General features: G+C 43.3%; 1 protein-coding gene across 1 annotated transcript in view; it reads right to left on the reverse strand.

The window, feature by feature from the left end:
• MDN1 (midasin AAA ATPase 1) overlaps positions 1 to 15237 on the reverse strand; it is a 177356-nt gene that overhangs the window by 64215 nt on the left and 97904 nt on the right. Inside the window, exons 39-50 of the mRNA XM_062186507.1 lie at positions 14402 to 14509; positions 13235 to 13423; positions 11860 to 11949; positions 11491 to 11754; positions 11112 to 11373; positions 8774 to 8933; positions 6753 to 6869; positions 5682 to 5890; positions 5039 to 5187; positions 4149 to 4360; positions 3616 to 3836; positions 1757 to 1870 (exon numbers count right to left, since the gene is read on the reverse strand). Coding sequence (XP_062042491.1) covers positions 1757 to 1870; positions 3616 to 3836; positions 4149 to 4360; positions 5039 to 5187; positions 5682 to 5890; positions 6753 to 6869; positions 8774 to 8933; positions 11112 to 11373; positions 11491 to 11754; positions 11860 to 11949; positions 13235 to 13423; positions 14402 to 14509 — 2095 coding nt within the window. The remainder of the gene's footprint in view (positions 1 to 1756; positions 1871 to 3615; positions 3837 to 4148; positions 4361 to 5038; positions 5188 to 5681; positions 5891 to 6752; positions 6870 to 8773; positions 8934 to 11111; positions 11374 to 11490; positions 11755 to 11859; positions 11950 to 13234; positions 13424 to 14401; positions 14510 to 15237) is intronic.

A 15237-nucleotide genomic window follows, 5' to 3' on the forward strand; every position in this document is an offset into this window, starting at 1 on the left:
CTGGTGCCCTATGTTCCTTTGGCTCAAACTGGATGTATCTCCTATAAAGTACCGTAGGGGATCCTCCAGAGGTTGTGAAAACCCTGGTAGCATTCAGATAAAGGTGGCAGAGCAGAAGAGTTGAGTGGAGCTCTTAAGTTTGAAAGCATCCGCCATACTGTAGCCTGGCAAGGATAGACTGTTTATGTAGCAAGGTAGTTTTGAGGAAAGGATATAAATTCCAAAGCCCAATAAAACAAATACCACTACCTAACTGAAAAAGATGAAGTTAGAGCGAATGTGTTCCAAAAAGGATAAGCAGTGTCTGCTACTCTGTATCTATCCTCATAATTGTAAAGCCATGATTCAGTTCTGCCACAGCCTTACTATCAGAATAGTCTTCTCTAAGGCTTGATTTCTTCCTTTAGTGTGTGTATATTAACTAGTTAAGCACAAAAGCATCACGCATGTTTTACCCAACCCAAACGCTTCCTAACATGCATTCTGATCAACATAAAAGAAAAACAGAGGTGGGAAAACAAAAATCTGGCTTTATAAAAATATCCCCATTATCCTCATTGTTCCTATTATTTAAATAAATAATTTTGCCCTCTCTTTATTAATAAAATAAATCTTCATTCAACTAGACAGTCTACTAATTTTATCATAATTCTGTAGGACTGTTCCACTGGAGCCAGTGTTGTGGCATAGCAGGTAAAGCTGCTGCCTCCAACACCAGCAACCCATAATGCTGCCAGCTCCCTGTTAATGGCCTGGGAAAAAGCAGGAGATGGCCAAGCATTTGGGCCCCTGCCACCCATGTGGAAGACCCAGAAGAAGCTCCTGTCTTTGGCCTAGCCCAGCCCCAGCTGTTGCCACCATCTGGGAAGTGAACCAGTGGATGGAAGCTCTCTCCCTGTAATTTTTTCAAATAAATAAAGGGAGCTTTAAAATAAAATAAGAAAAAAAGAAAAGAATTATTCCGTCAAGGCTTTAAAACTTTTATCATTAATGTTTTATATTTCTTGACAGAAGTCATCCTGTGTAGTTTTCCTTCAAGTCAAGTATCTCATGTGTAACAGTACTAGTAAACACCAGAATGATAAAAGTGAAAGGCACCTAAGAGCAATAAAAACTTAATTCCCCTAGTTTTCAAGCACAGGTTTGAATTACGAATCACTGTTTATGATGGAGTTGGCACCAGAGCCTAATCCTCCAACTCTTGGGTTCTCTGCATTACATGGGACTCATCAGCCTCTTTGAGAAACTGGAAGTTAAATGGACAATTTCAGATAAAGAAAACAAATTTGCATGTGGATATCCTGATACTTCTAAAAAGTACTTCTGGGGCTGGCACTGTGGTGTAGAGGGTAAAAGCCGCTGCCTGCAGTGCTGGCATCCCATATGGGAACCAGTTCAAGTACCGTCTGCTCCACTTCCCATCCAGCTCTCTGCTATGGCCTAGGAAAGCAGTGGAAGATGGCTCAAGTCCTCCGGCCCCTGTACCTGCATGAGAGACCTGAAAGAAGCTCCTGGTTTCGGATGCGGCCAATTGGGGAGTGAACCACCGCATGGAAGACCTCTCTATCTCTCTCTCTCTGTGTCTCCTTCTCTGTGTAACTCTTTCAAATAAATAAATAAATCTTTTAAAAAATAAATAAATAAAAATAAAAAGTACTTTTATAGTCAGAACTCTTGACGGGTCTTTTCCCCATAACCTCAAGAGATAAGTTCCCAAAACACTGCTGAGAACTAGAAATCACAACGAAGCACCTACCTGTCATATTTGGTTGTAATATTTTGAAGATATTGCTGATACCAGTTGAAAGAGAATTAGAGTAAAAATTCCTGAGACCTGTTGCACTGGCTTCCAAATGAATCTGCACTGATTCTATGAGGAAGGAGAAGCAAATGTTAGACTCCATAGGAGTTGAGTAAAAGTGAACTTACGGCAAGGATAAAAATAGTCTACAACTATACTATCCACATAGCATTTAGCCACGTGTGAGCAACTGAAATGTGGCTAATGTAACAAAAGGACTCAATTTTCTGGTTTACTGAATATTAATTAACTTACATTTTACATATATATATATATATACACACACACACTAATATATATATTAGTAGCTCTTGGTGGATAGTGGCTACATTCAGGATAATGCAGATAAAAATATTTATACAAGGGTGGATCATTAGTCTAGCAGTTAAGTTGGTAGTTAGAAAGCTCCCGGCTCTTGGCTTTTGACAACCAACCTCCCAGCCATTCCAGGCATTTGAAAAGTTTATCAGCAGACTGGGGCAGGCTATCTATCCATTTCTTTCTAAAATTTATAAAAAAATTTGTAAAAAACTTATACAAATTTCTCTATACTTGTTTAGATTAATCACATGTATCATAGATACCCATTCATTGATTTATCTGAAAGTTCTGATGGATTAGAAAGACTAATACAAGGGCAGACTTTGTGGTGCAGTTGGTTAAGATGTTGCCTGTGACGCCAGCACCCAACATGCGTACTTGTTTGAGTCCCGGCTGCTCCACTTTGAATCTAGCTCTCTGCTATTACCCTGGGAAAAGCAGCAGAAGATGGCCCAAGTGTTTGGGCCCCTGCCACCCATGTGGGAGACCTGAATGAAGCTCATTGCTCCTGTTTTTGGCATGGCCCAGGCCTGGCCATTGCAACCATCTGTGGAGTGAAACCAGCAGATAGAAACTCTGTGTAATTTGTTCAAATAAATAAATCTTGGGGCCAGCACTGTGGCATAGTTGGTTAAGCCTGAGCCTGTGGCACAGGCACCCAACATGGGCACAAGTTCGCGTCCCAGCTACTCCTCTTCCAATCCAGCTCTCTGCAAATGGCCAGGGAAAGCAGTGGAGGATGGCTCAAGTACTCACATAGGAGACCTTGAAGAAGCTCTTGGCTCCTGGCTTTGGATTGGTCCAACTCCGGCCACTGTGGCCATTTGGGGAGTCAACCAGTGGATGTCTCTCCCTCTCTCAACCTATAACTCTGCCTCTCAAATAAATAAATAAATAAATCTTTAAAATAAATACATAAGTAAATCTTAAAGGGGTGGGGGTGGGGCTACTGCAAACTCAACTACTTTATTCATCAATCTCTACAAACTATTAATTATCCTATACTTTATAGGCCAGGCAGTGTTACTGTTGCCTTTTCCCCTCTCTTAGAATGAAAAAAATGCAAGAAAATATGTGGGACCACTTGGAACAGTGGTAACAAGATTAGAATCTAACACACCGTGCGAATACATATCACATATGACATATTCCCCAGACTGAATGGTTATACAGCAATAGTAAAGCAAAAAAGTAGATGTTCCAAACTAAAATGCAACATAATTTTCACTTTCCTTTTGAATTGGTTACAAAAAAGTGGAGAGATTCTGAATGCCTTAATATTACATAGGAACAAAAGTTGATTCTGCGATACTTCTAAGGACAGGCTTGTTTCTTAACTTTTAAACAACTATTTTAAAATAATGCCAGGTCACAAATTTCTTGCAAAGAAATGTGCCAGTTATAATTGTAACAGTGTAACCCCAAGAAAAGACAGCTGCTGAGGCACTACAGGCTAAGTGTACGTAAGTTCCCTCATTGCTCCCCTTACTCACCAAGCCCCTGTGGTATGTTTTTGGCTAAATGATAAAGCCATTTAACTCTAAGCATCCAGTCCTGATTGGTTGCTCTTTCAATGAGCAATTTAACAGCCATGGCCAAAACATCCGGTTCATCAATCCAGTATGTATCCATTTCCACTGCACTGAATTTCAGGTTCTCAGGGCTGGAAGACTGCATAATTTTCTCTAAGTCTGGCAAGGTAAGAGGCTGACCCCTGAAATTCATTGGAATGGGCAAAGTGAGTACTAGAATAATATGTCACTTCACATTTCAAAGAACCTGAGAAAGCGATTTTACAAAAATTAGATTGAAGCAATAAAGGAGAAAAAATTGAGGCCCCACAAATGAAGACAACTACAACACAAACCCAATATATAACAAACAGCAATATTACAATGAACAATGAAATTATAACAGCTGAACAACTGGCCACATAATGTTCTAGGTATATACATGCTGTCCTATTGCCAGCAAAGTAAAAACAAGCCAAAAAACCAGAAAGCACAGAAACTGAAGGCCTGCTGACCTTGCCCAGCTGCTAGTTTTCAAGCTCAGCCTGTTGAGGCAATACACCAGGATCTGTCCATCACTTCGCACTGTAGAAAGGTGAGAATCTTCAGTAGCAAAGAGAGCTGAGGGCACAGAATCCGGCCACAATCCCATAGCAAGAATTGAGTTTCCCCAGGCTTCATGTGCTCTCAGAAAAGAAAGATGCTTCTCCAGTAAGGCATGCATAAGCTGGCAGGAGATAAACACACACAGAACATGGTACCAACATGAGCCTTATTTACCAGAACAATTAGCAATCAATCTAAGAATAGTTTTCTAGGGTCCACGTGACTGTCTCCCAAAATCTCTGACACATTCTTCAAAGTACAACACCACAAATTCAATTACAGGTAGGTTTCAAAAAAGGAATACTGGGGGCTGGCACTGTGGTGCAGCAGGTTAACACCCTGGCCTGAAGCGCCGGCATCCCATATGGGCACTGGTTCTAGTCCCGGATGCTCCACTTCCCATCCAGCTCTCTGCTATGGCCTGGGATAGCAGTGGAGGAGGCCCCTGCACCCGTGTGGAGACCCAGAAGAAACTCCTGGCTCCTGGCTTTGGATCAGCACAGTTCCAGCCGCTGAGGCCAACTGGGGAATGAACCATCGGATGGAAGACCTCTCTCACCCTCTCTCTGCGTAACTCTTTCAAGTAAAATAAATAAATCTTTGAAAAAAAAGAAAGAAAGGAATACTGACACTGAAGCTATTTTCTAGAAAAGTAACCAGGCCAGATCTCTATTAGAACAAAACCACAGTAGTCAACTGTTTCAGGTCATTAAAGTTGCCACCTACAAAAATCATTTTCATAATGTAAATAAATGTAGGGTGTTACATCTGACAAGAGTATGAGAACACTTCAAAGTACCTTCTGATTTGCTGGGGAATGCTGTGAACGGACATATACTGTCCAGCATGCTTCTGTAAAGGATCTGACCAAACTCAGCCCACGCTGCAAGCCCTGGACAATGAGTATGGCTGCCTGAATCAGAGCCGACAGAGATGATGTTGGAGAACCTACAAAGAAAAATTTGCCATCTGTAAGAAACAGCTTCTTCAAAATCATTGATGAAAGTAGATAAATTTTGTCATCACATTAAACTTACTCAACCCACTCAGATATTTATTATTGTACACAACACACCGTAGTCAACTACAGAATTTAATTTGTTCCTTTTTCTAAAGTTGAACATTTAGAAGTCACACCTATCTGTTTTAACTCAGTTTCCTCTTTATTACACCTGCAAGAAGCCAATGACAATCCTGGAGCTATGGTGGTGGCAAACATCATGAAACCTTCTGTTGGCCTCTGAGTGCAGGTATCAGAGTTCTCTGGCGAGCGTCTTTAAACTACTGAAACTCATTCACCTCACTCTTACTTGCTCAACCTTGATATCTACACTTGTAACAGGCTTTCCTGTTAATTTTCTCTTTCGATATATACTAAATGCTAGAACCCTTAAATTAGCAGGACTGAAATTCTGCAGAAAACCCAAAGTGAACCACCTCACCTGTAACAGTGCTTCGGGTCTCTGTGTGCAGAGCCAAGAGGATGTCACACACACTGTCCCCCACCAACCCAAGACTGTGCAGCAGAACTTTTAAATCCAGGCTGTCTGGGATGCCCTCATCTCCTTCTCCTGAAATGTAGATTTCAAGTCCACGATTCCTCATAGCTCTGGATATTTCTCCATGAACAGGATCCATCGAGAGAAAAAGTCTAGTAAAATGGCAATTCAAAAAGAATTATGTAACAGTGTAATCAATGGTGTAGCTCACAACAGTGATGGCAAATTATGAGTGGCCCATCTTCAGGGAGCTCATCAAGGCAGATTCCACCAACTCCCAGGGGGCTGCAGTCAGCTGCATTCCACGTTCGCCTTCCTAGCAGTATCAGTCCTGCACACCAGTGTCTCTATTCCTGCTTTCCCATGTCACTATGTATCAGATAGCCAGCGCAACTGAACTACTACCTGAAAATGTTAAAAATCCCACTTTCAACAGCTCCCAAATCAGGGGCAGTACTAACTCCTAGTTCTAACTAATTTATAGGAAGCAGAAAAGGGAGTAATGTATTCTCCTGAAAAAGATTAGCTTCACATATCCAATGCCCATCCACACCTCCATCTACTCACCTGACATTTCACACACCTGTCTAAAACTGAACAATTTATTCCCTGCTCCTCTGCCAATATTCCCTTTCTCAGTAGATGGCTCTCCTTTTCACCCAATTATTCAACCACAAGACCATTAACAAGTACTGCCCTTCTTACCACCCAAGTCCACACTTATATCTTATCATTGTATCTTGTCTAGACCACTGTGAAAGGCTGGGGACTAGTCTCCTGTTTTCTCTACACCACCAACCCAGAGAAATCTCACCTCTCTTGTTTACTGCTGTGTCCTCATAGCCTACCAGTGCCAGGCAAATATTTGAGCCCCAATAAATATTTGTTAACTGAATTAATGAAGAGGTAAACCTCCTCAAGGCTCAGCATATAAATACTATACACAAGGAGGTCCTACTACATGGTCACATCCATTGTCAGACACTTAGGCAGAAATATAAGAGACAGAATTACCTGAAATTGGGATTTGGTGTTATCGTGGGAATAGATCCATCCACCATTCCTCTTTCACTAACAGTGAGGACACCTCCAGGTTCAAGCAAAGCATTCAAACGATCCAGCACTGATGGGCTGCACAGACAGAATCCAAATGAAACAGTGACATGCTGCCCTGATTCTTCCTCACACAGGCACCAACTGCTTCTAACTCACTTCTTCCTTTCAGTAAGCACCACTTCCCCCATTAAGAATTGAGGTCTCTTGCAAGAGTAGATTTCCACACTGAATGCGCTTCTCACTCTCCAAAGCATATTACCCAGTGATTTACAAACAGTAAATACAGAAAATATTTGCTGACTTAATAAATAAAATTAAGCTAAATGATAGAAAGTTCCCTCAGCTATAGCCCTTTCTCTCTCCCTTTTCCCCTCCCCTACCTCCTAATATTATGAAATCCATTTGAAGGTAGCTAGATTTCTATTTCAAATACTCAGAATAAAAAAACAAAAAAGACTGCACAAAGAGAAACCCATTGTCTGACCTCCTACCAGCTTCTAGTACTGTAATTGACCTGTATAAAAACAATAGCTTCATAATTGCTCTTTTCCTTACCATAGGATCAAAAGTGATCCCCTATTAAATTGTCATCATCACTGATGCACATTTTCTTCCCTGTCTCAGATTTTGCATTAAGAGCCTAACAAAGGAAGATTTCCTATGTTAAATTAAGAGACCAGAAGCAAAGGACATTGCTTAGAAAAGTAATCTAATTTTGTTAGAGTTCATTTCAGCTCAAAATTATACAGGACTAAAATCTTGCAGTTATCTAATAGTAAACTACCACTACTCACCACAGGAGCAGTTTATAGAATATAGATAAGCATGTACTTTAAGAAAAAGAGTGGGCCAGCGCCGTAGCTCAACAGGCTAATCCTCCACCTTGCAGCGCCGGCACACCAGGTTCTAGTCCCGGTCGGGGCACCGATCCTGTCCCGGTTGCCCCTCTTCCAGGCCAGCTCTCTGCTATGGCCCGGGAGTGCAGTGGAGGATGGCCCAAGTGCTTGGGCCCTGCACCCCATGGGAGACCAGGAGAAGCCCCTGGCTCCTGGCTTCGGATCAGTGCGGTGCACCGGCCACGGCACGCCGGCCGCGGCGGCCATTGGAGGGTGAACCAACAGCAAAGGAAGACCTTTCTCTCTGTCTCTCTCTCTCACTGTCCACTCTGCCTGTCAAAAACAAAAACAATCAAACAAACAAAAAGAAAAAGAGTGGACAAAGGGGCAGGTATTTGGCACAGTGGTTAAAGGACCACTTGGGATATCCATATCCCAGATCAAAGTACCTGGATTTGAGTCCTATCTCTGCTTCCAAGGCAGAAGGTGACGGATCATAGACTTGCGTCCCTGGGAAACCTAGATAGGATCCTAGGCTCTAGTTTTTTGCCTGGCCCAGCCCTTTGCTATTGCAACAATTGGGGAATGAACCAGAGAAAAGAAAATCTTTTTTTTTTTTTTTTTTGACAGGCAGAATGAGAGAGAGAGACAGAGAGAAAGGTCTTCCTTTGCCGTTGGTTCACCCTCCAATGGCCGCTGCAGCCAGCGCGCTGTGGCCGGTGCACCACGCTGAGCCGAAGGCAGGAGCCAGGTGCTTCTCCTGGTCTCCCATGCGCGTGCAGGGCCCAAGCACTTGGGCCATCCTCCACTGCACTCCCGGGCCACAGCAGAGAGCTGGCCTGGAAGAGAGGCAACCGGGACAGAATCCGGCGCCCCAACCGGGACTAGAACCCGGTGTGCTGGCGCCGCAAGGTGGAGGATTAGCCTGTTGAGCCACGGCGCCGGCAAGAAAATCTATCTTGATCAATCCATCTATCCATCACTCATTTTTGCTCTCTCTACCTTTCAAATAAAATGAAAATAAATAAAAATTTTTTTTAAAAAAGCTGAAAAAAATATGGAGCTTCCACCTGGGTTTCTACTTTGACAGGATATCCCCAAATTTCAATCAGGCCCACTTGCGATGAAGCCCAAGATTCTCACTTGCAGAAGTTAACGTTGTCCATCAGGAGCCAGTCTCCAGACTTCAGGGCCTGCACCAATATGCTGTCCACCCATTCAAATGTGCCCTGGCTGCGGCCGCTGGCTGACTGCGTGAGTTTCACCCCAAAACTTCGGAAGTCTTCCACGAGTTTGGCAAACTCTGAAATGTCACAGACAAGATCAACACCTTCGGTATTCATTTCAAATCAAGACAATAAAAAAACACTTTAGAGTTTATTAAAAGAAAACTAGAAACCTCCGGTTCAACTTCTGAGGTTTGAAGACAGAATAAACACGAGGATTTCACATGGGATGCTTCTGTTTATTTATTTATTATTTATTTATTTTATTTATTAATTTTTTTTTTTGGACAGGCAGAGTGGATAGTGAGAGAGAGAGAAAGGTCTTCCTTTTTGCTGTTGGTTCACCCTCCAATGGCCACCGCGGCCAGCGCATCGTGCTGACCCGAAGCCAGGAGCCAGGTGCTTCTCCTGGTCTCTCATGCGGGTGCAGGGCCCAAGCACTTGGGCCATCCTCCACTGCACTCCCGGGCCATAGCAGAGAGCTGGCCTGGAAGAGGGGCAACCGGGATAGAATCCGGTGCCCCAACCGGGACTAGAATCCGGTGTGCCGGTGCCGCAACGTGGAGGATTAGCCTGTTAAGCCACAGCGCCAGCCAAGGGATGCTTCTGTTTAAGTCTGGGACAAAAACATACTTCTCAGTGGCTTTTTGAATTAATGGCTAGAAACTCCTAGGTTGACGCTAGCATGATTGAGAAGGCAAAAAATATTTGTTACAATTTCTAAAATGGCAAAAGGAAAAGGACATCTCCCACATAGTGTTGAATTTCTACTACTATATGAAAATGAATTCAGATGGCACAGTGCAGTTAACGTTTGAAACTGGGTTTCCTTTATCATGCCCATATCATATAACTATGCGGGGGCCGGCGCTGTGGCGTAGTTGGTAAAGCCGCCGCCTGCAGTGCCGGCATCCCATATGGGCGCCAGTTCAAGACCTGGCTGCTCATCTTCTGATCCAGCTCTCTGCTATGGCCTGGGAAAGCAGCAGAAGATGGCCCAAGACCTTGGGCCCCAGCACGCATGTGGGAGTCCTGGAGGAAGCTCCTGGCTCTGGGCTTCGGATTGGTGCAGCTCCAGCTGTTGCAGCCAACTGGGGAGTGAACCATCAGAAGGAAAACCTCTCTCTCTCTCTCTGCCTCTACTTCTCTCTCTGTGTAACTCTTTCAAAGTAAATAAATAAATCCTAAAAAAAATTATGGGAACAACCAGTATTTGCCAGGTGCTTTGTAGTTATTTGATCTTTTCCTAGAAATTTTCATTGGGTCTTTAGTGTAGAATTATTTTATGACCCCTTTTCATATCACAAGGTAATATCCACTAGATTCCTGTTGTTGGCCATGAGGTACTACAAGATGCACACTTAACTTCCCACTGGTAACAACCAGAAACTGGCAAAAATATATGAAACAACTGCTTTTAGACATTTCACAATAGGCAGCACTGGACTGTGATACCTGTCAGAAGGGGGAATAACCTATAACCAGCTAGAAATAAAGAACGAGAATCACAATGATGGTGATGACATTTTGTTATAGTGGATAAAGCCACTGCCTACAGCACTGGCATTCCATATGGGCACCTGTTCGTGTCCCAGCTGCTCCACTTCTTTTTCTTTTCTTTCTTAAGATTTATCCATTTATTTTGAGAGGCAGAGTTATAGACAGTTACAGACAGAGACCAGGAGACATGCAAAATGAATCATAAAGATTAGTAACCAATCTCTTTCTTGCTTTACATCAATTCTGAATACTCTATCCTAGCTTCATTTTACTTTTTTTTTTTTAAGGTTCTGTTTTGTTTTGTTTTTAACTTGAAAGGTAGAGTTAGGCAGTGAGAGGGAGACACAGAAAGGTCTTCCCTCCGCAGGTTCACTCCCCAAATGGCCACAACGGATGGATCTGCTCAGATCCAAAGCCAGGAGCCAGGTGCCTCTCCCCGGTCTCCCACACAGATGCAGGGGCCCAACCATTTGGGCCATCATGGACTGCTTTCCCAGGCCATGGCAGAGAGCTGGACCAGAAGAAGGGCAGCCTGGACTAGAACCAGTGCCCATATGGGATGCTGGCTGGGAGATTAACCCACTGCACCCTGGAGCCGGCACCTCATTTTACTTTCAATGCCAATTATTTCCCAAGTTTTGATTGTTAATAATTAAATTAGTGTAAAGCAAATGCATGGCATTTACAAACACGTTACCTGCAAATGTACAATATGCACAATCTAAGTATCTGATGCACAGTTCAAACATACATACCTGCCTTGGAATAAGAGTTGATTTTATTGTTGAGTCGCTGCATGAGCAGTAACACTGCTTCCAGTTTACTGACAGTCTCCATCGTGACGCCTTTGCCACCTTCTCCAAGACATTTAGGCTTGTATGTCAGAAGGAAGTGACTCCAGGCTCGGAGCACGACTTCAGCATCATCAGCACTGATGAGAAGGCTGTCCCTTAACAGTGCCCTTACTGTGTCCTCTACCTTCTCTAGCAGCTGCTTCCAAGGTCGTCTAAGATCAACCTGCAATTTGCAGAGTATATATACTTAGCCACTGGCCGGAGTCAGGATAACAAGGAAGACCCTCAATCAACTACAGGGTTTATTGTTTTGCCTGAAAATGTGAAGCCAAACCATTACCTGTTCAAATCCACCCAGAAGCTCGGTGGTATCCACTGCGCTGTTCATAGCCATGATCTTTAATGGGTGACCAGTAAGGTGTGCAAGAAGCTGGACAAGACTGGTCTTGCCCACAGAGGCTGGCCCCACAAGAATGACCATCCAGCTCATCTGTACACACTTCATGATCGACTCCAGTGACTGGAATGACTGATGTAGGAGTGACAGGGGTCGGCGGGATGGGTGAGGAACATAGCTGCCCCGAGAAAGAACTGAGTAGCCCAGCTGAAAAGACAAACCAGTGAGAATTTACAAAAATGCCTGAGAGTGGGAGCCAGAAGAATCAACAGAAAATTATCAGTAAGTAGACGATTATCCTAGTTTCCTCACCTGAACAGCATAAGGAGTGATACGAAACAGCCTGGTCCCCAGATATGGGCTGGAATTTAAACCAAAGACATCCTTGAATACAGCAATGACCTAAAGGAAAATGATACCATTAAAGACAAAAATCACTCCACAAATTCATATTCTTTTTTGTTAGATGTATTAACTTGAAAGGCGGATCTAGAGAGATAGGCGCGCGCGCACACACACACACATGCTTTCCAGCTGTTGATTCACTCCTCACATGCCACATTAGCAGAGTTGGTGGAAAGGAGAGCAAAAGAGGCTCAATCAGCTACTCAACCTGCTGCGCCACAACATGGGCCCAACACCACCAAATTCTTATACAAACCTTTCAAAAGGAATACTTTGAAAAAACAAACATAGTGACTTGAGAACAAAAACCACAATTTCCTATGCCTTTTTAGATATTATAAAAAGGAAGGGCTATATTCATTAAATTCTTTGCAATGGGCATAAATTTGAGTTCAAGAAAAGAACAGTCACATAATCCAAAACTATTGTGACACTCCAGTGAGGACACAAGATATTTTAAAATAAGATGAAAACAACAGCACATCTACAGACAAAAAAGGACTGTGCTTACATCTTTCAAGATATGAACTAAAAAGAGGGTAAAGAAGCTACTGTGTATCTTGTCTTCACACCTCTGTGCTTGGCAAGATAATGAAGACACAGTTCTTTATTACTAGGCCAAAGCATACTACATCTATACTGTGAGACCCCAGAGAGGAGAATGCTTAGCCCATTCCCTTAAATTCTAAATCACAAGCAGCTTCACAAACCTTGGTGTAATTAGCATGAGTATATACATTCTCTTCCTTAGGACGAAATCAAATTTCATATGGAAAGAAATGTGGATGATCCTGTGCCTGGCTAGGAGACTGCCTGCCTAGCCCATGCAGGAGGTTAAGAGGGCATGGCACACCATGCCTCCCAGGAAGGACCCTATGACCTGACTGCTGGCAGGTGGCAGGAGCTCCAGGCTTATTTCCCCCACCCCCTCTTCCTGTTGAAGGGCCTTGTAATTGCCAATCAGGTAAACAGATCCCAGGTGTGGCCCAGATCCATAAGGATCACCTGGAAGGCTACATAGGCTATGCAACATTCAAGCTGATTGGAGAAGCATAACTATGTCAATGTCGGCTTTATCCTGTAGAATTAGTGTTGCCCTGAACTAGCTAACCCCCTCTGCCTGCCCGTTAAAGGTGTGCTTGGTTGTTAGTAAACGTACATGTTCACCGAAACTTGTCTCCAGTGCTTCTAGTCAAAGAACACTGTTGCCCCACCATCCCAAGAGTGCAGGCCTCTCAGAACTAGTCCACAAAGAAATACAAACAGCAAGAGAGAAACCCACCTTTTCTTTGTCTTCTCGGGTTCTCATTCTTTCACCATAAACCAAAACCACATGCTGGCCAGGGTCATAACACCCAGGGGACTGGTCAACCAGCATCAACTGACACCAGCGGAAAAGGTCCCTGAGGTTGAATTCCCAGGGTCCTCCTTTTTGGCCCCATTTCTTCTCAACAGTCACTTCATGATCAATCTGTTAGGTAGGAAGTCATTTATGAGCTTATGTGTGTGTAACAGGCCTAAAGAGAAGACATCTATGTCCAGCATATGCATCTGCATCTCAAAGTCATCCCGATAATGTTTCAGGGGCAGCCTGGCCCTGGCATCCTGCCCTGCCCCCTTCTGCCTGACAATCTTCCACAATCTCCCAGGTGCAGCCTAGTATCTGCATCTCAAACACCCTGCTCCCTTCCTCCTGTCTGATAACATTTGCATCCATAAAGTCCTTTGTTTCAGACCTTCAAGAGAAGTTTTTCTATTTACATCCAAAAAGCCCTTTGTTCCAAGAGGAGCACAGGTGGGGAAGCCAGACCCATCTCCTTAAAAACCCCCAGCCTCAACTGGACTGCACTCTCAGCTCTCTGCATCTTTGCTGAGCCGACCCCCTGGCCTGGTCAGGTGTAATCTCTCCACTCAACATGTAACCTCGCTCCTTCCCCCTGCCCCAGTCTCTCAGGCTCTGTCTGGAGAGGTGCCCATCCGCCTTATGGATGTCCCTTCCCTAATAAACCTTGCTATTTTACCTCCCACTACTCTCTGTCTCACGCCTGAATTCTTTCTTGTGCGAAGACAAGAACCCTGCAATTTCTCCGGTAACAAATCTAGACAGAAAATATCTTTGTTGGGAAACATATCCTGCTGCCAGATACTGCAATAAATGCTACCAGTGTTCTACAAGTGGGTATATAATCCGAGTCAGAAATCAACAGGCTTCATTCAAGACTTTCCCCCAAATGAGATTTCCAAATGCCAGGAACACTCTGTAAGCATTGATAATGGTATTTGTAACACAGAAATGAATTACTGTGCCCCTCAAATGAGTAGCTTCCTTCCGTGAGAGATTCATAGAAATTTTAGTTAATTATTAATTTGGTACAGCACCATGCTGAGAAAATATTGGGTAAAATATAGATAGGAAAATAAAGAAAAATCAAAGCAAGTAGGTACTTACTTGGTTATTGAAAGCAACCATTTTCTTAACAATATTTTTGTCAATGGCTGGAAACAAAGTACTGGCAATGAACTCCATGTCAATTACTGTAAGCGGATCCACAAAAACCTTTAAAATTAAAAAACATGGAGAAATGTGATCATTTCTCCTTACAACACACTAGAAATGACTTCCATATCTTGTTACCTGAAAACTTTAACAAGTAATTATGCTCAAGCAATAAATGCTATTTTGAATTACAGAAATTTCTTTTATTGTATTCTTAGGATAAAGAATCATAAAACCTTTGAAATATAAAATAGAGGCCTTCGTTTAAGCTCTACTCTAGTGAAATTAAAAAAAGAGAAAGACACATGCAATTTATCTTTTTTACTTTCTTTTTCTTTTTTTAAAATTTTATTTATTTATTTATTTTTTGACAGGCAGAGTGGATAGTGAGAGAGAGAGAGAGGTCTTCCTTTTTGCCGTTGGTTCACCCTCCAATGGCCGCTGCGGCCTGCGCATTGTGCTGACCCGAAGCCAGGAGCCAGGTGCTTCTCCTGGTCTCCCATGCGGTGCAGGGCCCAAGCACTTGGGCCATCCTCCACTGCACTCCCGGGCCATAGCAGAGAGCCAGCCTGGAAGAGGGGCAACCGGGATAGAATCCGGCGCCCCAACCGGGACTAGAACCCAGTGTACCAGCGCCGCAAGGTGGAGGATTAGCCTGTTGAGCCACGGCGCCGGCCTTTTTTACTTTATTTTCCAAAAATTTCCTAGGTGTAAAAAATAATGGCTTCAAGACTCTGAATGGTAGATCTGTAAGTATTAAAACTGAAAAATTCATTCAACTTTTCAGT

The sequence above is a fragment of the Lepus europaeus genome, chromosome 3 (genome assembly GCF_033115175.1).
Source record: "Lepus europaeus isolate LE1 chromosome 3, mLepTim1.pri, whole genome shotgun sequence".
Taxonomy (NCBI): domain Eukaryota; kingdom Metazoa; phylum Chordata; class Mammalia; order Lagomorpha; family Leporidae; genus Lepus; species Lepus europaeus.